General features: G+C 46.7%; 1 protein-coding gene across 2 annotated transcripts in view; it reads right to left on the reverse strand.

The window, feature by feature from the left end:
• PIK3R4 (phosphoinositide-3-kinase regulatory subunit 4) overlaps window positions 1-26,915 on the reverse strand; it is a 188,811-nt gene that overhangs the window by 24,982 nt on the left and 136,914 nt on the right. For both annotated transcript variants that reach the window (XM_085630648.1, XM_085630647.1), the window contains 2 exons: window positions 12,956-13,087; window positions 4,833-4,933 (listed from right to left, as the gene is read on the reverse strand). In XM_085630648.1, coding sequence (XP_085486774.1) covers window positions 4,833-4,933; window positions 12,956-13,087 — 233 coding nt within the window. The remainder of the gene's footprint in view (window positions 1-4,832; window positions 4,934-12,955; window positions 13,088-26,915) is intronic.

A 26,915-nucleotide genomic window follows, 5' to 3' on the forward strand; every position in this document is an offset into this window, starting at 1 on the left:
TCACCGTGCTCCAGAGGGTGGGATCTGTCTCCCCACCAAGTTTGGAGGCTATAAGACCCCCAGGAGCCGTCCTGCACCATTACCTGGGGTACCGGACCACTTGCCGCAACCAAGGCTTGTTTAGTGTCCAGCCCGGACAAAAACACGGCCAAGATCAATCTACCGATATGGGACTCCTGCACCAGCGAGGCCTTCACAGAGAGTAGCCCTGCTGTCCTGCTTTTTCTCCCTCTGCAGATCTTACCAAGAGCTGCGAGCACCTTCGACACACGGGAACAGCTGACCAAAACCTTCTGCACCCAAGCTAACCGACCTGGGTCCACAAAAACTGACTGTGCCCCCCTGCTCCCAAGACCCTCATGAACCGAGTCCTCTGTTGGGGGCTCCCAGACTTGTCCCCAAATTCCCCTCTGCAGCCGGTTTCTAAGCGCCCTCCCTACAAGTGCACAAGGCTACAACCCCTCCAGCACCTCTGCACCGGACAGCCCAGGGCAGGTAAACCCGAACTGCTGGTGGATCTTGTGTACTTGACCCCCTAGCACCTTATGTTCTAAATGGGACCCCCAAAACATGACTGAAAAAACTTGTATGAAGTTGTTGATGCTGCTTTTGATCCGTTGAGATATCCTATAGATATTGTGGAGAATATGAATCTCTCTATGAATCCAGCCAACCAAACACTGCAGTCTTGGTAGAGGAGTTATTCCAACTTTTAAAGCTCGCTTCCTCGTCAGCAGGGACTCCTTGAAGGTGAAATAACCGAGAAAGAGATCTAGGAAGCTACATAAGCTTTGCCCACTTGCCGCTCCCCTGGGGAAGATGCATACCCATGGGAATTTGACAAAATCAGCATCTGCTTGATCCGTTGCTGTAAAAAGCATCCAAGGCAGCAGAGTCTTTAGGACCGCTGAAGCCCCTCTCTAACAAAGCAATCATATCACCCCTCCCTAAACCTGAAAACTATCCCCTTAACTACCCAAATTATAGGCCCATTTCAGTTATTAATGTGAATATAAAGATCTTGGCAAATGTTCTGGCCACCAGACTGAGCAGGGTACCTGCCCCTCTGGTACATACATTTCACATTGGTTTTGTACCTGGTAGAACATCCAGTAATCGTATTAATACATTTTCTCATGGTTTTGTGGGCATTCAGAGTCCACCAAACCATAGCATTTGCCCTCTTGTTAGACGTGGGGAAGGTATTCAACAGGGTAGAAAGTGGAAATCGTTTCCACACCCTCAAAAGGGCTGAGCTGAGCCATCCATCTCGATTCCTGTAATTCTGTCCCTCTTTTAGGACTTCTCCGGCTTTCCTGGGTACCAAACCAACAAGGATATATGCAAAGTGCCACTCCCTCACCATGCATGTGACTACAGCCTGTCTTCATGGTATAGATGGATCCCGAGGGCCTAATGTGCCTAGAAATTAAGGTCAATAGAGGGCTGGAAAATGTAACAGATCACAATTAATATCCTTAGACTGCACAGATGACTTCTAACTTTGCACAGTAGACTTGAGTCAATTTAGTCATGTGGGGTAGAGTACAAGTGGGTAAAATGACTGTGGCACCTCGCTACAACTACATTTGCAATATGCCCCCGCTTTTAATAAAACATAAAAAGTTTAAGCGTTCAATTCCGATATTAACAAGTTTATGTGGGGAAGATCCAGGCCGATACTAAAACCAGAAATACTGGGGCCACATATCTCTAGTGAAGGCCTGTGAATACCCACATGAGACATTACTGCTATGCACAGCGTTTGTCTCAATTTGCCCAATATATACCCAAAACATTACGTAAGCCCATGTGGGTCAACACTGAGAGACAACTCTTTCACTGTGCGGACTCTGTATTACCAGTATATAGATGTCTTCCACAGACATTACCAGATTTAAACCCTGTAATAAATTGCATGCTACCAGACTGAACACAAGCTCACAAATCTCTCCAAATAGACCCCCTTTTCCACTTCTTGAACCCATTTTGGGGAAATGCTGGATTATTGATTAACAGGAAAGCCCTGGAGGGGCAGGAATGGGCAAGAAGTGGTATTATGAGACGAGACCAACTGTTGTCCAATGGGGGGCCTAGAGACTTTCAGGACATATGACGTGACTTTGATATGGCAGAAGGCCAGCACGAGTGGTACAGACAATTGTGCAGTTGTCTTCTAAACTGATTGGGCCCTCCACAGCTAGAACTCCACAGCTCTTGCAATACTTGACAACATTTGGGCATATGATGCACCAGATTTCAGGGATCCATGTTTTAAAAAAAAAAACATTTTTTATTGGGTTTAATATTGAAACAGTACAGTGATAGTTCCACTCTCAATACAATTACATGTTTTCTATGACTAGTTGTACAAGTAATAGCGAGAGGGTCATGGGTTTCCAAACCTCTAAACTGTAGGAAAAAAAGAAAAGGGGTGGGGGGCAGTTGGAGGTAGTGGCCACATTTGAATGTTGAATAAGCGAGGGAGAAATGACATGAGACAGGTCCAATGGGGAGGGCTCAGACATGGAGGGGTGGGAGGGCTGAGGAGTGGGGTCAGGATGGTATTATACGGTGTTGCGTTTACAATGCGGAGGGGAGAGAAGCTTGTTGTAGCAGCAACAGGGGGGCAAGCTTGATCGGGGGGAAGATAGTCGTTCTTGATATGCTGCAAAAATTGAGTTGGGAGGGTCGCCCAATGTGGGGAGATAGGTAGTTTTCGTAAATGGCGCACTTTTTCATAACAAAGGGCATACTCCTCCGCCACTTATGCACTGCTCCATGCCAGACCTCAATTGGTGAGGCTGTTGGAGATTGCCATTGTAAACTGAGTGCTAGTTTGGCAAGTAGGAGTCTCAGGGATACATGGTCTTATGGCAAATTCATTATACTCTAAACTCACAGAACAGTCTACTAGACACTGATGGCAGGCCATACTCCACATATATTACACTGAAGCAGGTTGGGAAGACTTGATAGAAGTCACACACTAGAGTACTTCAAGAAGTGATGATTTTGTCCTTCAAAGTACCCCATTCAAGGTACTGGTTCCCGAAGAGACTGCACAGCGCTAGTTTGTTACCGAATGACATATGCCGTGGATGTAATGAGCATAACTACAATATCACACACATCCTGTGGCACTGGGTTTAACTGCAGTGTGGGAAGAAATGTAACAAATTCACTTTATACAACTTATCCCATTGATCCACTTGCCACTGATTCAAGACACTGCATAATTTCTGGACTTAATCACACATTCTAACGGATGAGTAGCAACCTCCCTGGCGTTGAGGTTGCCAGTTTTCTGTTTCACCATTGCTACTCTTTTTTTTAAGGTCCATCTGCTTCTTCTTACTTTTAACAGTTTCCACGAAACCAATTGTCTCCAGCAGTTCGGTTTTCAAATCTGAAATTGAGCTCGACAATAGGTGTTCACCCCTCTTGAGCTCCTTGATTTAGTCTCCATAAACTCTTCTTTGTGTGCAGCCTTGCGCATACTGGAAAACATCTATTTTGTTTTCTTCTTTCCCACCATTTGTGACCTTCCACTGCTCATCAGTCTCAGCCATCTCCACTTTAGGTTATTCTCAGTGGTGTAGTTACTGGGCCCTCGCTGCCATTAGCCTACATGCCATAAACATCTCACTTTGAAGCTTCTTCCAGCTTACCACTTGAGCAGCACAAGGACTCCTGCACGTCTCTCCCTCAAAAGCCCTACGAGTAAACTTCTTGGCTTTTCTTTTCAGCCATATTCTGCCACCAGGGAATATATCATGTCCTGTCCGATCACAAGACTCTGCATGTCTCTGCAATTGCTTGCTTTGCCTGCTACAGGAATGGTTCCACCCCAGCCGAACCTGGCCTTTCACACCTCAGGGGACCTGATGTAGGCCTTGCCACCACTGTCAACACATGTTACTCTACACTTAGTGAGACCTTCCGATTGGGTCCAAATGGTTGCAGTCCAGTTTCCTAAATTCCAACCTGAAACAGCCCGGGTGCACGGTTTGGCATCCAATGCTACCACTGTCTATGCCTCATACCTGCGACTGCATTTGTCTCAGTCAGTAGATACAATGGAAACCCAGCTGGAGCGCGCGGAGCTCTTATCTTGGGACCTGGCTGACATCCCCCTTCACTCCCCTCACCACAGTGAATTTAAACTTTTCAACACTGTTAGTTCACATAAGGCTAGCTCAACTATAATGTTTCTATATTGTACGACACTTTTATGTGAAAAATTATATGAAAGCATATACTTTTTGTACTATTGTTAATGACTCAAATTTGTCGTTTTTTAAAATTATTTGTATAAGCCGTTATTCGATTCATACTAATCAATACAAATCTTATGTCCAACAGTTCTCAAGTAACAAGGTCAGTATTTTAACCTGCTTGACCATACATCACCAGAACCACCACATTAGAACAAGGTTAAACTATCTTGCTTTGAAAATAACTTAAAGGATCTCCACTGAACTAAGCCATAGACTGCCTTGCAACAGTTTTTTGGGGTCAAACTCTGAATTGCTTGCCACCTATCCTAGCCATGAAATGTTTTTGAAAATAGATGCTAGAAGAAGGCACATAATTCCATTATTTGCTGTGCCATGCCCAGAGCCTAAATTCAGCAAGACAAAAATACTCTGGTTGCATCAATTAAACAAGTGAAACAGCTTCTAAAGATCTGTTACTCATTCACATAGTGCATAATGCTAACGGAGATCAGAACAGTGACAGTAAAAATCAACATCAAAACAAGAAAACATACCATTGGTTTTTTAAGTTTTAAATTAACCAGCAATGTACATAAAGAAAAGGAATAATACCTGCATTTCAGAAAGTGGAGGAGCACTGCTGGCCCACAAGGTGGAACGTCTGTCTCCTGTCTCCATATCCCACATAGAAACTTCATTATTGCCTTGAACAGCTGTTAACACAAGAGTAACAGTCAAGGGGACACCAAAGACTATTAAGCATTCTTATTATGCAACAGGGAAGGATAACCATTTGCAGGGTAACTGGCTGTATTTATAGATTGTAGGTTGTATGTAAAGGTTGTCGATGTATATCACGAGCAAAACAAGATGGGTCCTAATTCCAGGGCATCAGAAAGCCTCTGAAAAGATGGTAGCAAAATACCTTACTTACAATCACTTCCAGACTTAATAAACATGCAGATCTAGCAATGCAGTACGATAATGAAAATTAGATTGTGGTGGCCCACATTTTTTTGCAGCTGTGGATTTAGTAGAATCAACTGCAACAAGGTAATTAGAGCAGCAGTGACACTGCAGGAGTTTAGTGTTTAAAGAATATGTCAAACGGAGCTTTGCTTTGACATGAACTCTATGCTGAAGTGGGACAGCCTGTGTGCAGTTTTCCGAGTGTACCTACCTCAGTAACTTTAAGTATCTGGGTCTGATGCCTGCCATGTCTCCAATTTGATTCCCACCTGCTGACAATTTGTGGCAAAGGGGGGTGGACTTTCAGCACAGTGTATGTTTATGAGTATAGGGTAGTGAAGTTGTATGTGTAGTTGCCGCTGAGGTAACAGAAAACAGTTGTGCTAGCTCTGCCCATTCATCCTGTCTTCATGCCTAAACTTCATGGGTCCTCCTTCTTCCTAGGTAACTGGATGTGAAAGCTGCACCCCACTAATCATGCTTGGGTGGTCTGCTAGTGTAAAGCACCAAGACTAAAAGCCAAGGTCTGATTTTAGTGAGGGTGGGGGTGTCTGGCTCTGCTGAACCAATTGGCTGTTATAGACCTTGGTCAGATGGAGGAAGGAATATGTTGTGAGGTCATATCAGTAAAAATGTACTTATCTTCGGCAATGCTCTTTGTGGTAGATGATCCACCAAACAAGAGATTCCTCACCTTGAGAATCTCCACAGATTTCATGCACGTCTGTAGGTGGAGCCATTGTTTTTCATGATGACTTCATACCGCCAGCTGACATGATGACACAGAAAAGCATACATGGCAAACAAAACAAGAGGATGGACATAGTGCTAAAACGTTTCAACCACTCAACCCCCAGTCAAGAGATCTGGGTTTAATCCATCATTCATTTGCCCACTATGCCACACCAGTTTGGACCCAGCCATATGCAAATCAGTCTTGACCCTGCTCCTCATGGGAGTAGTCCAGCCCGAACTGCCAGAAACAAGCATCCTAGGACCGGTTTCGGAGTATCACCCCTCATCAGCAAGGCTAGCTTGAATCCAGTGGCACAGTGAGCAAGGGAGGTGGTTGATGCATGCTGGTCCTTGGTTGTGGAGGGCCTTGTAGGCGTGTCAACATCTTGAATTGGCATCTTTTCTGGATGGGGAGTCAGTGGAGGTTCCTCAGGTGGAGGTGATGTGGATCCATTTGGGGAGCTCAAGGAGGAGTCTGGCGGCTGAGTTCTGTATCGTCTGGAGTGTCTTCAGGAGTTGAGTGGTGAGTCCTGCATAGAGCGCGTTGCCATAGTCCAGCAGGCTGGAGACTTGGGCTTGAATGGCGACTTTCTTGGTGTAGATGGGGAGCCATCTGAAGATCTTTCAGAGCATGCGGAGGGTGTAGAAAACAGCAGAGGAGACTGCGTTGATCTGGCGTTTCATGGTGAATTTGTTGTCCAGGATAATGCGGAGATTGCGGGCGTGGTCTGTCAGTGTGTGTGTCCAAGTTCGGAGGGTCACCAAGCGTTGTTCCACGGAGAGGTGTTGTTCGCAAAACTCAGCACTTCCGTCTTGTCCGTGTTGAGCTGCAGACAGATGGTTTTCATTCAGTCAGCGACGCTTGTCATGCAATTGTGGAAGTTGTTCCTGGTGGTGAAGGGGTCTTCTGAAAGCGAGAGGATGAGCTGGGTGTCATTTGCATAGGATATGATGTTGAGGCCGTGCGTTCCGACTATGTCGGCCAGGGGCATCATACACGTGTTGAACAGGGTGGGGCTGAGGGTATACCTTGAGGGACGCCGCAGATGATGCTCTTGGGTTCTGAAGTGAAGGATGGTGGGCAGATTTTTTGCGTTCATACTGTGAGGAAGGATTTGATCCATTTAAGGGCGTTCCTTGGAACCCGATGTGGCGGAGTCTTTTGATGAGGGTGTGGTTGGATACGGTGTTGAACGCTGCCAAGAGGTCAAAGAGGACCAGGGCTGCTGTTTCCCCGTGGTCGGAGAGTGACCTGATGTTGTCGTGGCGGTGATCAGGGCAGTTTCTGGGCTGTGGTTGGTGTGGAAGTCAGTTTTGGAGGAGTTCAGCAGATTCTTGCTCTCTAGGTGTTTGGTGAGCTGATGGCTGATGTCCTTCTTGAGGACTTTGGTGGGGATGAGGAGAAGAGAGATGGGGTGGTAGTTATTGAGATCGCTGGGATCGGCAGAGGGTTTCCTTAGGAGGGCTCTCACCTCTGTGTGTTTCCATTGATCGGGAAAGGGGACTGTGGTGATGGCTATGTTGAGAATGAAGTTGAGTTTGTGCTGATATCCTTGCTCCCGAAGTTAAAGAGGTGGGTAGGGGTCCATGGGTGCTCCAGAGTGGACGGAGTTCATGATGGCTGTGGTGCTCTGTGTGGTGAGCGGTGTCCATGCGGTGAGCAAATGCTTGTGGGTAGCATCAGTTGGCGTGAGGAGGCTGCAAAAGCCGGTGGGTTGGGATTCGAAGTTGCTGTAAATGGTGGATATCTTGTTTTGGAAATAGTCAGCCAGGGTGCTGCAGAGTTCCTGGGAAAAGAGGATGGCGTTCTCAGTGGCTGAAGGGCAGAAGAACTCTCTGACAATTTTCATGAGTTCCTTGCTATGGTTGGAGCTGGCTTTGATGCGGTCTGCCAGGGCGCATCTTCTAGTGTCTATCAGCCATTAACGATATTTGTTGAGGGCTGACTTGAAGGTGGCTCGGTCTGTGGAATTATGCTGAAGCGCCATCACCTTTATAGGTGTTTGCAGAAGCGTTTCATGGTCCTGAGTTTGGGTGTATATCAGCTGGTTTGTTTGGTGGATCTCTTGGTCTTCGCAGGCTTGATAGGGGCTGCTCTTTCGGCGCAGTTGGTGATCCAGACGGAGAAATTTTCAACGGCCTGTTCCAGGTTGGTTGCGGAGCCAGGATTGGGTGGTGTTGAGGGCGTCCGTGCATTGGATCTCAGTCAGTTTGTTCCAGCTGCGGTGGGAGAAGCTGGGAGGCTTGGTGGTGGGGAGTGAGGATCCTTTGATGGTGAAGTGGACGATGGCGTTGTTGGTCCAGGTAAGCTCGGTGACATGATTGTACTTGACTATCGCTGGCAGGGAACATCAGGTCAAGCATGTGTCCTGCGCTGTATGTTGGGTTGGTGACCAGTTGGGTGAGGCCCCAATACTCTGCCTTATAAGCCCATACATTCCAGTGCAAGCCCCCATCGACCAATGGGCATAATCCAAAAGGAGGATGCATGACGTCAGAAGATCGAGCTACCTCAGACCCATCAAGGCTGGAACAATGGTTCTCCCTTGAAACATTGGGACCTGGACTTGCAGTAAAAGTGGGAAGTCTTCACAGTGAACGCATCCAAGATGGCCCTTATGAAGGGCAGGATCTGATACAGAAGATGGGACTTGGATCTTTGATGGAAATTCTCAGGGCAGACAACAACGTTTTTGCAGTTGTCCAAAAAGAATGGAGGCAACCCCACTTTCAACAGCAAGTAATATGTAATTACCACAGAAACGACCTTCGGAAAGACACAAGGAGTCGTGTCCGGCCAAAGAGCAGGATGGTGAACTGAAAATATTCTGATCTACTAAAAAGTAGAGGTGCTTCATGTGGGACTGCAGAATCAGAAATTGAATGGATGCATCTTGCAACTCCATAGGCTGCATCCAGTCCACGAAGTCCAAGGTCAAGAGACATTTTGCAAACATCATCATCTTGAACTTCTTTTTGAGGAACGTGTTCACTAGCCTGGGGTCCGAAAATCAGTCTTAGCCCCCTATCTTTCTTGGAGGCCAGGAAGTTCTAAGAGCATCACTACATTTATCTCTCCACCTGGTTGACAATCTAGATCACACCATTGGCGAGTAACATCAGCACTTCCCGGGAGAAGATATGGAAGTGAACTGCATATGCCTGAACTAAAACCGGAGAAATGTTAAGCGGTTGTTCGGAAGGGAAAGGAATAACCAAACAGAACGATCGGAAGGACACGTTGGTCTGAGGTAATCAAGCCCCAGCCATGTAGGCAATACTGGATCCTTGACCAGCCAATCCCAAAGGGTAACTGGAAGGGGTGCGAAGGAGGTTTGGCAGTGGTGCCAGAAGAGGAAGAGGATCAGTGCTGATGCTGGTGGCCTTTGGCACCATCCCTGTCCCTACAGCCATGAAAAGGTTGAGCTGGCTACTGAGCCAGCTATGATGGCTACCTCTGGTGATAGCTAAGGCACTTGCATACCTTCTGTCTCTACAGTATTATTGGTGAAATTGGTGTGCCGAAAAAGCAAACAAAGGAAACGAGTTGTAGTTCTGCTGTTCTTAAAATGCTGCTTTCTCGCCATTCACTTTGTTCTTCTGGTCATGCCTTTTGATAAGCCAGTTTGGTTGTCTGCCGAAACTCTGGTGAAAGGCATCCAAGCATGGCATCTGATAAGGATGTGAGTGCAACAGAATTAGTGGTGTCAAGACCAGAATGCAAGATATATTTAATAGCATCTTGACCATCTTGCACTGTTTAAGCAAAAGCACTGTTTGGGCAAACGCTTTGCAAAAATCTTCAGGCAAAGTGGTATAATGTCACATGCCATATCCAGAAGGGAGTGATAATAACAACACAAAAGGCAAACAACATTCAAGGAGTGCAAAGCTAGACTGGTGGTGACAAGAAACCTTTCTTGACCATCGTATCCTCTTAGACTCCGAAAGGGAAATGGGATAGGAGTTTGGATTAACCTTGCTTGTGGAGGTCCGAACAAATGACACCGGAACCATCCTATTTTGTGAGTTAAGTGATGTACAGTGTGATTCCCTCTACATTCCCTCTACCCGTTGACCTTCATTTTTTTTTTTTTGTAAAACCGTTTTTATTGCAGAACAATAATAGCAGCAGCATACATTATTAGTTTGCCTGCATCACTGATACCAATGCCACATATCCTGTGGCCATTCAGACAGCCGTACACAGCTCATGAGCCCACATCCCGGAGGCCGGGCAGCGATGTTCAGGGATCATCAGACTGAACTGTAGTTTGAGCTTTACTTTTGCTGCTAACAAGATAGGGTGACTACGTCCCTCGCCCCCAACACTGCCCCTCCCCCATCCCATTCCCCGTTCCCCTCCCTCCCTCCCCACCGCCCGTGCTCACTCCCGCAACTGCGACTTTTCCCGGCTCTCACTTGTAAACTGGGTACCATTCAGAAGTACATAACTATTCACTGTGTTTGTGTGGCTGGATTGCTCCGGGGGGCCCCTTCGGGCTCGGACGGCGCCTCGTCCTCCTCCAGCATACTATTTCGCAGGGCTTGCACCAGTCCCTCCCATGCCGCGGCCGCCTCTAGCGCCCTGTCATCCGCCTTGCGGGTTGCTGATTGGTATCGGAGCGTGCTTTCCCTCGCCGCCCATTTCTGCAGCTCCCTGACCCACCTCCCGTGCGTGGGGCCCGCTTTTGACTTCCAGAGTCTCGTCACCTCCCTTTTAGCTAATAGGAGGCCCATGTCAATAAATCTACTTGTATTTTTGTTCTTGGGTGTGTGAGGAAACCAGTGTAGGACACAGACCGCCTTAGTGTATCGTAAGTCCCTGTCCGTCACCTCGGTCAGCGTTTCACCAACTGCCCTCCAGTAGTCTTGTAGGTGAGGGCAGTCCCACAGCATGTGCCCCAGTTCCGCTCCCACCATTCCACATCTTGGGCACGCCGCATCTGCCACCCCAAAATACCTCCCAAGGTTACTTGGTGTAAGGTAGGCCCTGTGGAGAATATAGTAGTGTATCAGCTGGAAGCGCGCGTTCCTGGTACTTTTCCGAGCTCGCCGCACCAGCCCCGCCCACGTAGCGTCAGGGATCTCAGTCTGCACTTCCAGCTCCCATTTCGCCTTCAGTGCCGTTAGCGGCCGCAGAGTCTCACGCAACATTCTGGAGTACAGACAAGTCACCGCCTTATAAGTACCAGCAGACATCATGCTGTATTGGCAGGCAGCGGATGTGGCGGGTTCCAGGAGCCCCGCTCCCCAATGCGCCTGCATCGCACTTGTCACTGCCGCATGCAGCAGGTAGTCTCCCAGCGGGAGGTCGAAGCGCTCCTGCAGCGCTTGGTAAGGGATCAGCGCTCCCTCTTCGTATAAGTCACCCAACATTTGGAGGCCCGCCTCCTCCCACATCTGCAGTCCCGACCAGTCTCCGCCATGCGGGAGCGCCGTCACCATTCCCAATGGGATCTCCGGCGCATACGGACGCCGCACCCCGGCTCGACGTTGCGATCGGTTCCAGCATTGCCGGAACGTCTGCTCCTCCAGAGAGAGGTCCCTGATAACCAGCCGCTGCTGCAGCGTAATATACGCCAGTACATGGCGAGGGGTGCCCTCCTCCCTGTCCTGCTCTGGCCCCCGGTATACTCGCGTCACCTCCTGCGTGAAAATCTGCAACTGCGCTGCTAGGTAATAAAGTTCGAAGTCAGGCACCGCCAGGCCTCCGTCGTCCAAAGGCAGGATGGAGTTAAACGGAGGATGAAGTTGATACCTATTGGGGTGCAAGAGATTCCGGTTCCACCTGAGGAGATCCGCAAGGTGAAGAATCTGCTATTAGTAGCATCCTTCAGAATTCATTCATATAAGAACATGAATTATTTCTCTGAGAGAAACAGATTTTTTTCAGACTCAAATACGTCTTTTGAACAGCACAGGCATTTGGAAAAGCACACCCTTGCTAGGTTGTTAAAAAAAGAGGCACACCAAAGCGAAAGGGAGTTGTATGTATATCTAAAATACACATAGATATTGGACAGGAATCTGTAGTCAGTGAGTTCAAATCCAGAAGTGATACTACTGCAGTACATTTTGTAAACATTTTCGTATGCACAGAATGAACTGATCCTCTTCAGCTAGTCAGTTAATAGATAAAGCAGATCCTGCACATTCATCTACCTTACTTTGATTATTCAGAATGTGATACATTTGAATATCAATAGTCAGCTTGAAACCAGGGCTGTCTAAAACGTATATAATTTGCTTTTGGGGTATTACGTGAAATTTCAGCAAAACTACATGCACTTACATGAAATGCAAGTTCGTCTTTTAGCGCTACATTTTAGCGATAAATTGCATCCTTGCATAAACTTTTGACAGGAGGATACCTTTTGCACTCTGTTGTTCCTGGGCATTTAAGGTAAATAGTAACCGCAAATCGCATGTTTGTGGTAAATTTGTACCACAATGGCACGTAATTACACAGCATGGCATCACAACCCAATTTTGAGAGCTTTATGTAACACAAAAATCCAAAAAACATGAGAATTATGTTGAATACCTGGAATTTTGCATAGTTCTACTAGAAATGGCCAAAATGACTGGGGCGTTCTAGGATTATAAACCTAGAACCAAATCTAGTGACATTTTAAAAGAAGGGATATTCTTCTAGCCATACTCACAGCTTGAGCTGCAGAAACTTGTGCTACGCGATGTGTTCGAAAGGAGATATGATATGCAATAAATGATCAATATTCAATACCTCTGTAGAACCACAGTCTCAAATTCCCTTTTTTTTCCTCTAGAAACTATCTTTGCCACTCAGACAAACTATAAAGCTAGCTATTCTGACTGTGATCAGAAGTAATGGCAAATAAAATTGTATAGTAGGCATTTAACTGTAGTTTTCAAACATCTGTAGAGAGCAGCATATGGAAAGACACTGCTTCATGTATGGAATGAGGAAGCACCCAAGACATCCAAAAAGGTTAAAAAATAAATAAAAGTAGCCCATAAGAAAGAGTAATTTTGGAGTTTCGTCTCACCTGCAATCACACACGACTGGTACAGCGGATGTATGAGAAGACGTCTGATTCGAGCTCTCGCTGGATGGCAATGACTGGAGATTGGCAACTGAAACCTCATGTCCCAGCAAGCCATGGTTCCACTGCTGGTACCTACCAAGACAAAATAATTATCTTACTAGGAAATAGAAGGATGACAGATATCCTACTTGGCTACCGACACACAAGTGCTGTATTCAGCTGTGCACATTCCAGTCCTTCTTGACTTGTGTTATTATAGCCTAAAACTGGTTTGTAGTCCCACACATTTAGTTTAGCGTAGTCATTTACTACGCTTATTCCTAAGCACCCTCATCAAACCTCAAATTAGCTCCCCTACCTCCAGAATCTCTTTTGCACTGGAATAATATAATAGGCCATCATTTCTCCTCTTAATACATTTGAATGTGCCTCTCCTCTCTTTCCCTTTAAACAGTCAGCTCTATTTACAAAAGTCATTACCAATTACACTTGCTCACGTTATAACCCATAACAACTGATAATTAACAAGAACACAAGGATTTGGTTTGCCACATGGCTTAATGTTGTCAGGCCCACTGTTTCAAGTCCTGGTCTTTCATTTGTCATTCTAATGAATTGTAAGAATTATAGTGATAGAACTGGCAATCATTTGTGAGACAACCCCAGAAAAGGAAGCAGTGCTTCCTGCAGAGGCAAGATGAAATGGAACTGTATCATAGTGCATTGAAACAACCTAGGCAAAATCAATTCTTATATATTCCTACTGGGCTAATTTCAGTCATACCAGTAAGTAAAAAACAATTAGTTGCCATTTGCTATTATAATGAAAATACATCCAGTCTTTTTCATCAAGAAATAATTTTACCAAGAAAAATGGCACACCTGTGGTAGTGCATCTTCAGTTGATCTGGTCAAGGTCGAGATATTGCCCAGCCACTCATGAAATTAATGACTTTCCTGCAAGAACCATGAATGCACTAGAGGATGCTTGATTACTTTGGTGGAAACAACCCAGAATATGATGAGCCTGCACTTTCTCTTTGAGGCAGAGAAGTTTTATTTCAATCAAGAGAATCACTTGTTAAAGAACAGAACCTCCAGTTTACCATGGTTCCTTACACTCTACTACTCATCTACACAAACCAGTGGGTGGTGTGATAATCAAACACATAATACATGAAAATCTGCAATAACCGTGTATAAATCAATAGGCCTGGTAATTTTAGAAGTGAAAGTGATTTTTCATTGACGGCGAGTGTGTGTTTGGGCATGGGAAAGTGGGCAAAAGTGTTGAGTCAAAGGCTGGATGGATACATGGATAAACGAATAAGTGGCAGAATGCATGACTCAGTATATGTTTATAAATGAATGATCGGTGAAAGGATGAATTGGTGAGTGAATAAATGAGTAAATGAGCAAGTACATGGATGTATCAAGTCAGATAGCAACAACTGAAGCCTGAGTCATCAGTAGTAACAGTGTTATAAGATTGCACAAAACACCAATATTATGCCAATACAATAATACACCAGTGTTATGTACTGCTGTGCCAAGGACCCCCACAATAAATATAAAGAATTGCCCACACTATACCTTTGCAAGCATTACACAAGTACATGTGTGGATTTTGACCCATTATGCCAGTGCAATCAATATGCAGGAGTAGGCACAATCATGCAAACAATTCCCACCAATTAATACCATGTTCAGATTTGCCCCATAATTCTGACTTGCACCATTAACTCATTACATCCATGTTTACTTTGCCCCATTACTATATGTTTAGATTTAATCTATCACCCAGTAATCCTCAGTATATGTTCAAATTTGCACCACCATTGAGAGGTTCTCATCTTTCTGAAATTCATCATCCTCAAAAATGGGCCAAACTTTAATCTAACCCTTCCTTTCATCTTGCCTGTGGACTTGGGTCAACCCCCCCTCCCCTTCTGCGACGACACAACTGAAAAAATCTTGACATTATTTTGGACAACCAAATGTGCTTCTGCCCACAGGTAACATCACTGGTCAAAAGCCGTAACCTCCAGTTACCTATGTTTAAGAACATCTGTCTCTCCTTCACTTCCCACATTTCAATACATTAACAAGAGTATTCAAGAGTCTGTACTAGCCGCTTGTATGACAAAGGAGCACATTATAGAAATGCACTACAAGGAAAAGACCTGGTGTCGGAAGCTGGGTACTTGTTGCAGTACCCATTCCCCCCACTTTTTGCCTGGTATTTGATGCACTTTTGACTGAAGTGTACTGGGTTCCTGCTATCCAGGTCCCCAGTACCAGTGTTCTTAAAATGTACAACTGTTCACCCAATTTACAAAACCTTTAGCATTCTCTGCAAGTCCCTAGTAAATGGTACCACTGATACCAAGGGCCTGAGGTGCTAAGGATGGTCCCCGAGGGCAGCAGCATGAATTGTGCCACCCTAAGGGACCCCTCTCATGCACATGTAAGACTGCCATTGCAGGCTGAGTGTCTTGGTGCAGACAAAAGTGAAAACATGATGAGTCACCCCTACAGCAGGCCTAACAGCCCAAAGGCAGTACTCCTACTGCCAGTACAAGTAACCAGGGAAGCCATTTTCAAACATGTGCTGGGCACTGGTGAAAACAAGTTCCCCAGCTTCACTGAAAATATGATGTTTGGTATCAAACATCTCATACTAGTGTTAGAAATGGGGGTCTCTAGTGGGAAGTGGTATGCATCCTGTCCAAATAGGGACCCTTCCTTCTATTCAGGATTATACACCCAAGATAACCACTGCTTACCCTCTTAGTAACTTGGCACGAGCAGTCAGGCTTATCTCAACGGCAATATGTAAAGTATTTGTAAATAACACACACAATAACACAGTGAAACACTACATATTGACACCACACTGGTTTAGAAAAATAAAGTATCTTTATCTAAACCAAAACACCAAATAACCAACATACACAACTCAAAATATCACTTATAGAAGGTTTTAGCAATTCTGTCCATAGAACTCTATTGGTGAGGCAATTTTACACAAAGAACCTTTAGATGCGTCAAAATCCACAAATAAAAACAGCCGCCGAGAAGGGAAGCGTCGGAAATCACAGCGATGCTTCGGTTCCTGAGTTCCTGGGGAGGCGATGCGTCAGTTCTGTTGTACGCAGTAGAAGTGTTTAGTCTAATCCGGACTGTGAGAGGAAGCGATGTGTCGAAATCCAAGAAAGTTCTGGACTGCAGGTGATTCAGTGTAAAATGTAGCGCACAGGTGCGATGCAGGGAAATCCAGACGTGCTGGAGGTCGATGCGGTGGCAGCAAACAGGTACAGCATGGATTTCTTCAGCCACGGTCCAACAATGCGTCAATTCTTTCAGCCGCACAGCAGGGCCTGCATCGTAGCCAGTGCAGTGGTCTCAGACTTTGTAGACACAGTGCGCTGAACACGTCCTGTGGCAGTTTCTTTGACTGCGGGCAGGCACTGCGTTGATTTCTTCGGCCGCACGGCAGAGGTGCGTGGAAACTGGTCAGAAAAACAGGCCCTGGAAGGCAGAAAGTTAGGGCGTGGCAGTGGGTACAGTTGCCAGGTCGACAAAACTGCACTCACAAATACTGCAACAGCAGGCCTGAGTCAAGTTTACAGGTCTCTCATGTGGGTGGCACAAACAGTGCTGCAGGTTCACCAGTAGCATTTGATTTATAGGCTGTGGGCACACACAGTGCTATTTACTAGGGAATAACCAGTAAATCAAATATGCCAATTATAAATAACCAATCAGAATCCCAATTTACACAGGAAGCACTTGAACTTTAGCACCGATCCACAGTGGTAAAGTGTCCACGGTACAGAAACCAGCACAAATAATGTCCAGCACACCATCAAAAAAAACAGAAGGTAGAGGCAAAAAGACTGGGGAACCACGCAAAGGATGCCAGGTCTAACAATTGGTAAACCCACACTGATACCAGTGTTGGATTTACCAATACATGCACCCAGAAGGCACCTTAGAGGTGCCCCCTGTAGACCTACCAGCCTCTGGTGTGCTTGCTGACTGGCTTCTGCCAACCAGCCATCCAAGATGCTGTTCTGACCTCCTAAAGTGAGACCCTTTGCTCTCAGGAGACCCAGAACAAAAGCCTGTCCGGGAAAAGCATGTAACACCCCCTCCCACAGGATTACCTGCTGATTAGCCTACTTTGGCCAGTGAGCTTCAAAGAAGCTGCCGCATTTGGAATGTGAATCTGGCTTCCCTTACAGGAGAGAAAGCCAACATCCCTGTCCAGAGCCCCCTTGGTACCTGGACAGGTGGGAAAGTTAGCTAGTAAGTTAGGCGTGCCATCTCCAGGCTAGGACCACCCCTAAGGTGGGCTACTGTGAGGAGGACACCATTTTTCAGAAGTAGCCATCTTTGTGAAGGCATACTTAGGAATTCTGGGACAGGGTTATGCTAGGGAGTGTTCATATAGGGTGTGCAGTGACCCCAAGGGTCAGTTTTCCACTGGCTACGACCCTACACTCCGCTGACGCTCCAAAATACTAGTGTACCTGGCACCAGAGAAGCAAATATTGATGGCCTAAGAAGAGAGAGGACACAGAAGAGCCTCAAAAGCCAAGAAGGAGCAGCTGACCTGGTACCAACACTGCGGGCCTGTCTGCGTCCCTCTTCTAAAACGGCACCAAAATTAACTTGTCCTGCAGATGTGACTCCAGAAACGTGGGAGGACTGCCTGCCTTCAAAAAAGACTCAAGACCTCCTGTGAACAGTAGCCCTGTTCTAAAGAATCTCTAAAAGAGAAGATTTTGAGGCCTCCAGACCGCCAAAACCAGACACCAGAAGCCACCCCTGCACCCATCGCCTCCGGCTCGAGCTAAAGTGGGCCACCGCTGCCAACAAACCTTCCCAGCCCTCCAGAGCTCGCGTCCATCATGGTTTCACCCTTCTGGACTCCCTGACGTCGCCTGCAGCCTCTGCATGCAGGCCCCCCCCTCAACTACGACTGCTCTGGTAAGGAAAATCTTGATGCCTACAGACACCTCTACACTTATCGCCCCAGGGCCTTGGAGAAGAGGACCAAAGGTGTACCCCGTCCCCGAGAAACGCAAGGTCTGAGCCCACTTGCTGGTTCAGCCCGCCTGGCTTCCTAGCCAGAGCCTGCAGCCTCTTTTTACAGTGAAGGATCTCCATTGAAACGCATTGGACTCCCAAAGCTGATTTGCAACCTGCACCTGGCCGCCCTCATGCAGTAGTGTACTGTTGGTACTGCCTTGGACCTTGACCACTACTCACCTTAACTCCTGGAGATTGTTCCTGTGAGTCGGTGTTGTGCACCTATTTACAGAACTTAACATTGCAGAACTCATAAATTGCACTGTGTCCACTTTTTAAAGTGGAATGAATTTATATTTAAAAATATACTTACCTGAACGATTTTTCTCTGATGCCTAAACATATATAAAGATATTTGATATTTTTATAAATTGTTGTGGATGTCCTTCTTGAGTCGTGTTGTAATTTATTAATTATTGTGTGGATTTGCAAATCTCTTGCACGCGTCTTTGTTAAGCCTAAGGCTGCTCAACCACACTACCCCCTAATAGAGCACTTTGGGATTGCATAGCAAGCCCTTGCCCACTCATAAGGGAACCCCTGGACTCTTTTTTTTTTTTTTTACTGTTTTTATTAACACAGGCATGGCAAACACATTGGCTACACGAGTTGCATGAAAAGATGTATGACATTGTGAAAGTACTTAGACAAAGGAACAGAGCAGCAAAGGCACAGATGAAGGTTACAACCGGTTTGGACATCATTGGGTCACATTCAATGTTGGTCAAATTTATATGGTAAGGGAGAGAGGGAGGAAAAAAAAAAAAGGGGGGAACCTCAACTAGCATCTCTCGTTCCCCATGTCTCACCAAGTTGGGTTGGGTGTGTCTTCCTCCTCCCTCACCTCCAACCTGTAGTATTTCAACCAGGGGGTCCAGATCTTACTGAATTTTTGGGGACACCCTCTAACCTTATAAGTCCCCATTTCGGCTACCATGTATAGATCCATGCACACCCTCCATTCGGTAAGTGTGGGAGGGTCTGCGGCTCCTTAATACCGGGCTATGTCCCTTTTGGCCACCACCAACCCTAAGTTACATAATAAAAGTTTACTGCGTGGTAAGTCTATTTCAGTGGGGATACCCAACAAAATATATTTGGCATCTAAGTCGAATTGCGCCCAAGTATTCCATTCCGTTCCCCCAATATATGGATCCAGTATGATTTAATACGGCTACATTCCCAGAGTGCATGTATGTATGGTCCATGTGAAGTCTTACAGCGTAAACAATTAGGTGCTTCTGCTCTTCCCATGGTGTGTAGGCGTGCTCTGTCAAAATACACTCTGTGGAGAACCTTAAATTGTATTAGGCATAGGCGCTGTTTAATGACCACCTCTCTCGGGTGCTTCAGGGCCGCTTCCCCATCGATATCTTTCAGCGGTCCCGTGGTGTTTATCCATTTGGCCCTAAGGAGTCCCAACTTATCAGGAATGTTGTTAATTAAGGTTTTGTAAAGTCAACGAAATAGCTTTATTGGAAATTTCTTCCTGCAATAGTCTGCCTTCTAGGGGCGCAAATTGGGGATATCTGTGGTGTCTATCCCCTCCGCCCTTCATGCATATTTCTGCCTGAAATAGGAGTAGCTTTGGGTGTTGTTTAGTTAATATGTGTTCTGTAGTGTGGCAAAGGAGGACAGGGTGTCTCCTTCTAGAATATCTCGCAGTTTGGAAATCCCGATTATGTCCCACTGTCTCAAGCCCTGGAGTTTACCGATCTCAGGCAGTCTCAATCCCTCCCAGAAAGGAGTCTCTTTTGTGAGTCTTTTGTCCCATTTTATTTGTCTCTCTGCTCCTCTCCAGGCTTCTATCGTCCCCTGGGTGGCTGGCAACAATCAGCGGGTTCCCTTGCCCTTGTATAGGTAGTGAAGGTGGGTGCAGTGTCTAAATTGGAGAAGTTCTAGGGTATATGTGGGGTGATCTCCTGAGGTGTGTCCCCATTCGTTAACTACCACTAGGTGAGCTGCCCTATAGTAGGATCTTATGTCGGGTAGTGCAATTTCCCCATTATACTGATTGCACTGGAGTGTCTGTAGTGCTACTCTCGGATGGGCCCCATTCCATAGGAGTGAACGAAGTTTGCTGTTTATTGTTGTGAAGATAGCCTCAGGTATCTTGCTATATGTATTTTGTAATACGTAAAGCAATTTCGGGAGTGTAATCATTTTGCAAATGGCAGCTCTGCCCATTATTGTTAACGGGTTTCGCCTCCATCCTCATGGAATGCCGTTAGGACCCCTCTAATATTCTGGTTTAGATTTACCACGTCATTAGGGGTTTAGATTTACCACGTCATTAGGGGTGACATAAAGACCTAGGTAGCGGATCCCTTCTTGGGCCACCTGGAAACACCCGGGGAGTTCTCAAATGTCCATGGGTCCCCCCACCGAGTAGAGGCTAGATTTGTCCCAATTAATGTTGTATACTGCATGCCGACCATATTCTCCAAAGATTTTTAGGACAGTCAGAAGTGTCTTATCAGGTTTATTGATCAGCGTAGAGCGAAATTCGCTCGGAGTCAAGTACCTCCCCGTCCTACTTAAAGCCACTAATTTCCAGGTATGCTCTAATTACACAGTGCCTCCAATACTAGAGCAAACAGTAAAGGGGACAACCATGTCTGGTACCCCAATCGCACCGCAAAGTTTGTTGAGGTCACCCCATTGACTCGAACTCTGGCCTTAGGACTGGTGAATAAAAACTCTACCTAGGCTAGAAAGACTGGACCAAATCCGAACCTCGACAGAGTTTGTTGCAGAAATTGCCAGTGGACTGTATCAAATGCCTTCTCCGCGTATAGGGAAAGGAATACATACGGGCTAGACCTGTTTTCACCATATTAAGCCAGTTGGCTAGTCGGCGAAGGTTAAGACGTGTGGCTCGTTTTTGCATTAAGCCTGATTGGTCCCAGTGTATGAGGGATGTGATCACCGGCAGAAGGCGTGTAACCAGAATAGTGGCCAAGATCTTTGTCTCTACATTAAGTAACAATATGGGTCGATAGGACCCACAGTCCGTTGATGGTTTCCCTGGTTTATGGATCACTAACTCTGTAGCATTACGGAGATCAGGTGGGAGTGTCTTCTCTTTTTGTGCAGCTAAGAACATGCTCAAGAGGTGCAGGCCCAGTAAGCTAGCGTTACACTTAAAGAATTCTGCGGGCAGTCCGTTTGGGCCCGGGGTCTTCCCAGATTTCTGTCTACTAATGACGTCCATTACTTCCTCCAGGTTCAGTTCTTTCTCTTGTATAGCTCGATCCTCCCGGAGAGAGTGGGAGTATCTATTGTTCCCAAGTAGCTGTCAATTTGAGTGCTACCGGATAGCAGCCTAGCTCTGTATAGTTCTGTGTAGTAGTGGGTGAAGGCACCTGCTAGGTTTTGAGATGTAGTGTGGATCTCGTCGTTTTCATGTATAGAGGTTACCCATCTCACCTTTTTCTTTTTTCTACTCAGCCAGGCCAACAGCTTCCCCGCTCTATTACCCGTCTCATATAGGCAGGCGGTGTTGTATTGCCTGGAATTGGGACTTCACTTCCTGGTTCACCAGTGTCCTGTAGTCCCCATGTGTTATCTCTATCTAGCGGAGCTTATATTGGTCGGCCCTGGGGCCCATGTGTCTCCGCAGTTCTAACAGCCTGTGTTCCAGGGTCTCAATCTTATGAGTCTCCTCTCTTTTTGTGGCCTACTATGTTTTGTGCCCTATCTCGTAACACAGCCTTGTACGCTTCCCATAGGGTAACCACCAAGGACACTGAGCCCTCGTTCTTGTGGAAGTACATCTCTGAGTCGGTTCGGATGTCGTTGGCTATCTCCCTATCCTTTAGAGCCCATGCATTTAGCCTCCATTCCTGTCTGTGCATGCGTGTTTCCCCCTCCCACTGTCAGCCAGAGAGGTGAGTGGTCGGATATGCCCCTCCCCATATATTCCACCTTTGCCACTGTCTCCACCTCTCTTGCCGGGGCAAAGAGGTAGTCCAGGCGAGTAAAAAGTACAGTAGGTGCGATCAGTTGGGTGGTGCCGGCGCCAGAGGTCGATCAGACTAAGTGTTTCCTGAAATTGAACCAAGGGGGTAGGGCTACGTGTCCCAAGACTCACATGCATGCGATCTATATGTGGGTTTGTGACGTCGTTGAAGTCACCACCAATAACGTGTGTGGAAGATCCCAACTCTATAAGTATCCAGTTACCTTACCTAGCATATGATGTTGTAATTGTGGGGGTGCATAAACACTAATCAACGTGAGCTCTCTCTGGCCCCATGTCCCCTGTAGCGCAACAAACGTGTCATTTGGATCTGCCCATGTATTGGTAGTGCGAAAAAAGGGTTACTTTTTTATTAGTATGGCAACTTCCCTTGATCTGGAGGAAAATCTTGCATGGGCAAGTGTGGTGTATGCTCCCCTCCCCAGAAAGGAACCGTGTGTGCCCATCAGATGTGTCTCCTGTAAGAGGACGATGTCAGGCTTGAACCTTTTAAAGTACCTGGTTACCAGTGTGTACGTCTAAGTTTTTCATGACTATTCTGGTGTCTCTTGCAGCGGCTCCTGCCGCTCCTTTCACTGTCTCTGTTCTCGGAATCCCTATGGTAGGTTTCTAAAAAAAAAAACAATCCTCCAACTCATTTCCTGGTGTCTCTTGTCACTCAACATGTACCCCCTGCCCACACTCTCCCACTACCCACACCACCCCCCCAACTGGTCAACATGACAACTGCAGCGCAGGTGAAGCTTCAGAGGTCTGTCTCCCCCTCCTCCTCCAAAATCAATCTTATATAAACAAAGTATTAGGAGTTCACTATTAGTCCTGCAGCCTCTTGGGCTTAACGTTATAGTGTCTAAGGACGCTTAATGATGTCTTACTGTCACTTGGTGTCCATCCAGCCCCAGCATCTCAACCTTCTTTGCCACTTTTGGCTAGCTACTGCAGTGGGATCTCCAAGACGGCGGAATCCGGGCCCGGATCTTCTATCTGATGAATGTTACAAAGAAGTGGGTGGTCGCTATCCACATCAGCTGAGAAATCCCTTTCCGATGGGTCGGAAGTGGTTCGATCTCGGGTTCTGTGTTGCTTCTTTCTGCTTTTTTCTTGTGAAGTTTCTTCCTCATATTCTGAAATCTGTGTCCTCCTGTCTGTAGTCAGTTTGGAGCGGAAAGGTGTTTCCACGTATGCCCTGCGTGGCTCGGCAGATCGATGCGTTCTTTTCCCTTTTTGCCTCCCGGAGCCTGAAACGTCTGGCAAACCTGTCCGGGGAGGTCCCTGTTGGGTCTAGTAGATGTCTTAGGGGAGGATACTCCTCGATCCAGGCCCATGCCTCCTCCGGCATCTGGAAGAATTGCAAGGTGCCCTGAGAGATAACCTTAAGTTGTGCCGGAAATAATAGCATATATTGGATCTTAAGAGTTCCCAGTTTTGCCTAGACAAAATCAAAGTTTTGCTGTTGTTTTTGCACTTCGCAAGTGTAATCACAAAACATCATTATTCTAGCATCAGCATGTTTGATTTCCCCCCTTTGCCTCAGTTCCCGGAGTATTAGGTCACGATGCTGAAAGTTAAGAAAGCGGGCAACCAGGGATCTCAGGAGGGCACCAGGCAGCGGCAGAAAACTTGGCATCCTGTGGTCTCGTTCAATTATGAAGCAAGTTGAAAACTCTGCAGTCGGGGGGCGATCTCTGAGCCATGTCATCAGGAAATGTCCCGGGTCTGCTCCTTCCGTTCCCTCCGGGAATCCAATGAAGCCTAGGTTGTTCCTGCGGGCCCTATTTTAGCATTGTCCACATTCCAGGCAACCTCATTCATTGAGGAGGCTAGCCCTGTGACTTCTTTACGCATGGTGTGGGATATGTCTTCCACTTCAGAAATACGATTTTCGGCTTGGGTCACTCTCTCACAGAGACCTTGCGTAGGTCTTGGCGCAGCAAGGTCACCTCCGAGTGCACCTCCACCATTTTCCCCTCCAGAGCTTCTCTGGAGGCATTTATAGCTTGCAAGATGGATGCGTTATCAGGCAGGGCAGCGGCCTTTCCCCCCTCTCCAGATATCAGGGGTACTGTTTTTACATACCTATCCATCTTTATCTGCTTCGTCAATTTGGGGTCTTTGTCCCTTGCCATCTCATAGAATGAGACTGCGGGTCATCGGATAGTTGTGATGGGCCTGCCTTTCGGACCCCTCCAGAAGACCACCTCTGTGTGGCTAATGCGCAGTGTCTGTTCGTATTGTCTTTTGTTGAGGTGGCTCGTGGCGACTGACGCTATTCCCCCTAACACGTTCACCTCACCTGCTGTGTGTTCACCTCATACCGCAGCAGGGTAGGCTCCCGCCCCATGTGGGGTGTCTTGATCCACTGTTGTCACCTTGGTCCTCTCTCTCTTGTGGTTGTAGTCGGGCAGAGGTCTGCCTCTATGTCCGCAGGGACTGCTCTATGGCTTCTTGGTAGGGCTACCTCAGGGGCGGTAGCAGTTATCCCCCTTATCGCAAGCTCTGTGTATCAGCTTCCCAGGGATTCTTGTCACCTGATTTTTCCAGGCCTTCACTTCCGAGGTAGAGGGGAGATGGCACCCCCAGGGCCTCCCAAACTCTCCCCGGTAACGGCACTTTCCACCGCCTGCACTCTCTGACTCGCAGTCCCCGTCTCTCGCTCCCGGAGGGTCTTCACTTGCAGGAGGGGGTAAGTGGGCACCACGCAACTCCTCAGCCCTTTCTCCAGTCACCACGCCCTCTACGCCTGGCTTCCCCGCGGCCGCGCAGTCCCTCTCACCTGCACGTCCTGGGGTCTGTGTCGCTCTCCTCAAGGTGGTTACCCAGCGTCTCTTCGCTCAGGCAGAGGTCGGCGGTCGGGGCCCGCCAATGCAGCCACAATGGGCCGAGCTCCCCGCCACAGCTGGAGGCCCACAACACCTCACCATCCCTCCCAGTCGCCAGCGATGCACCTCCCTCGCCAGTACTCACAGTGGCACTCGTCTGATAGGCCTCTTGTCCTCAGCTCTGCCGCAGCCCCGGCAGGTGATGTAGCGGTCCACTCCACTTCACCCTTTACGGCGTCAGGCTTAAGGGGCCTATGGATCCAACGCCTGCGGTTCTCCTTCGCTCGCTTCTTCTGTGCTCTCTCTGGACTCATCTTTCTAAGCCGTCGCCATCTTGAGCAGTCGCGCTCTGTTTTTACCCAACTTCTTTCCGGAGGCTCTCCCATGCGCGGGGTCGCTTCTCAGCACCTCCACTGCAGCAGTTATGATTCAGGGGGCATAGGACGCCCCTTGTAATCCTCGGATGCCTTTCGAAGGGCAGGAATTTATACAGGATTTAATTTGGGCTGATGGAGCTTCCGATCGACACAGCTACAGCCATGTTGCTGGCCACGCCCCTAACCCCTGGACTCTTAACACAGTATATCTACTTCTTGCTATATCACATGTCATTGCTTTATCACATAAAGAGCCAGCTTCCTACACCTGGCCAGACCTTATCATCTCACAAACAACTTCCACAGAAATCCAAAAGACATAAACATGAATGAGGATCCTCAAAGATCTTGGGTCCCACTTCTGGAGCAAGAACTACATCCAATTAAAAAACACCTTAAAACCGTACTTTTTAGAGACGCTTCCAACACACCTGTATGCTCTGTTACCCATCCATGTCAACGGCCAGATCCAAGTTATTCTTAATCTATATTCAGTGACATCCATGAATAATTATTCCATAATCTACTGATTCACCCTGCTCACATTGTTTTTATGATTATCCTGTTGTCTATTCATACTATGTTATAAAGTTCTGCTACCTCTCTACCACTTCCCTGTGCTATGAGCCCTACCGTCTACTTCACCTTCTTTGCTTTACCTTCTTCTCTCTCTCTCTCTGAGAAATTAACATGCACTACTTTAGGAGGAACTACCTTTGTTTCCTGGGTACACAACACCGATACCCAACAGGCTCACCCCATTCGACAAGCCCATGATCACTTGAATGTACTAGTTGGTTAGCCCATATTGGAGTCTAACTGCGATCTGTAAACTACCTACGCAGCAATGCTGTAAACCCTGTAATCTTAGTTTTTCTTCAACATCAAATGAATTGATCTTGAATGATTGGCCATATTAGCACTCAAACATTTTGAGCAATATTTGAATCATAACATAGCGCACGTGGCTGCCTGTGCAATTGTGCACGATTACTCATTAGTCCTAGTGCATGTCCAGATATGTACCATCATTTAGCAAGCATTAATACACGTTGATAATCTCACCATTACTCAGTTATCCTCAGTATTTTGCACTATCACTCAGTAATACCTCCATATTCCAATTGCAATCAACAAAAAAAGGCATGTGCAAATATTGCAAGCTATATTCATACGATATCATAATGATAGTGAGGATGACACACATGCGCCACATTTAACAAGGGTGTATAGGGATTTTTACCAATTTGATCATTCATCTCTACTGACTGCTGTACTTTCCCTCAAGAAATAAACTCAGTCTGATCGCTCTATCTCAAAACATTTGAACTGTAGCATCAGATTACAAATATATATTGAATCATTTATACTATGTCTTTCATGTATGTTTTCTTTTAATGGCTCTGATGTGGTCCGGCCACAAATAAATAAAGCCCGCTCCATCCTTCCTCAACAGTGATTTCCTAATCTGCCCTTCCCCCTTGTACTGCAGGCTCCACACACGTGCAGTACCAAGGTCATTCCTTGTGGTCCCTGAAAAATTAGCAAAAAGAGTGCAGTAAAGGCTGTTATCAGAGGTCGCTCTAAAGGCAGGCAATGGATATGTAACCATAATCATCCTAAATTCATAATGAATATTCACTTTAATATAATTTTCAAATTAATTTTAGGAATGTATCCATGTG

This window comes from Triturus cristatus, chromosome 10 (assembly GCF_964204655.1).
Source record: "Triturus cristatus chromosome 10, aTriCri1.1, whole genome shotgun sequence".
NCBI classification, from domain to species: Eukaryota; Metazoa; Chordata; class Amphibia; order Caudata; family Salamandridae; genus Triturus; species Triturus cristatus.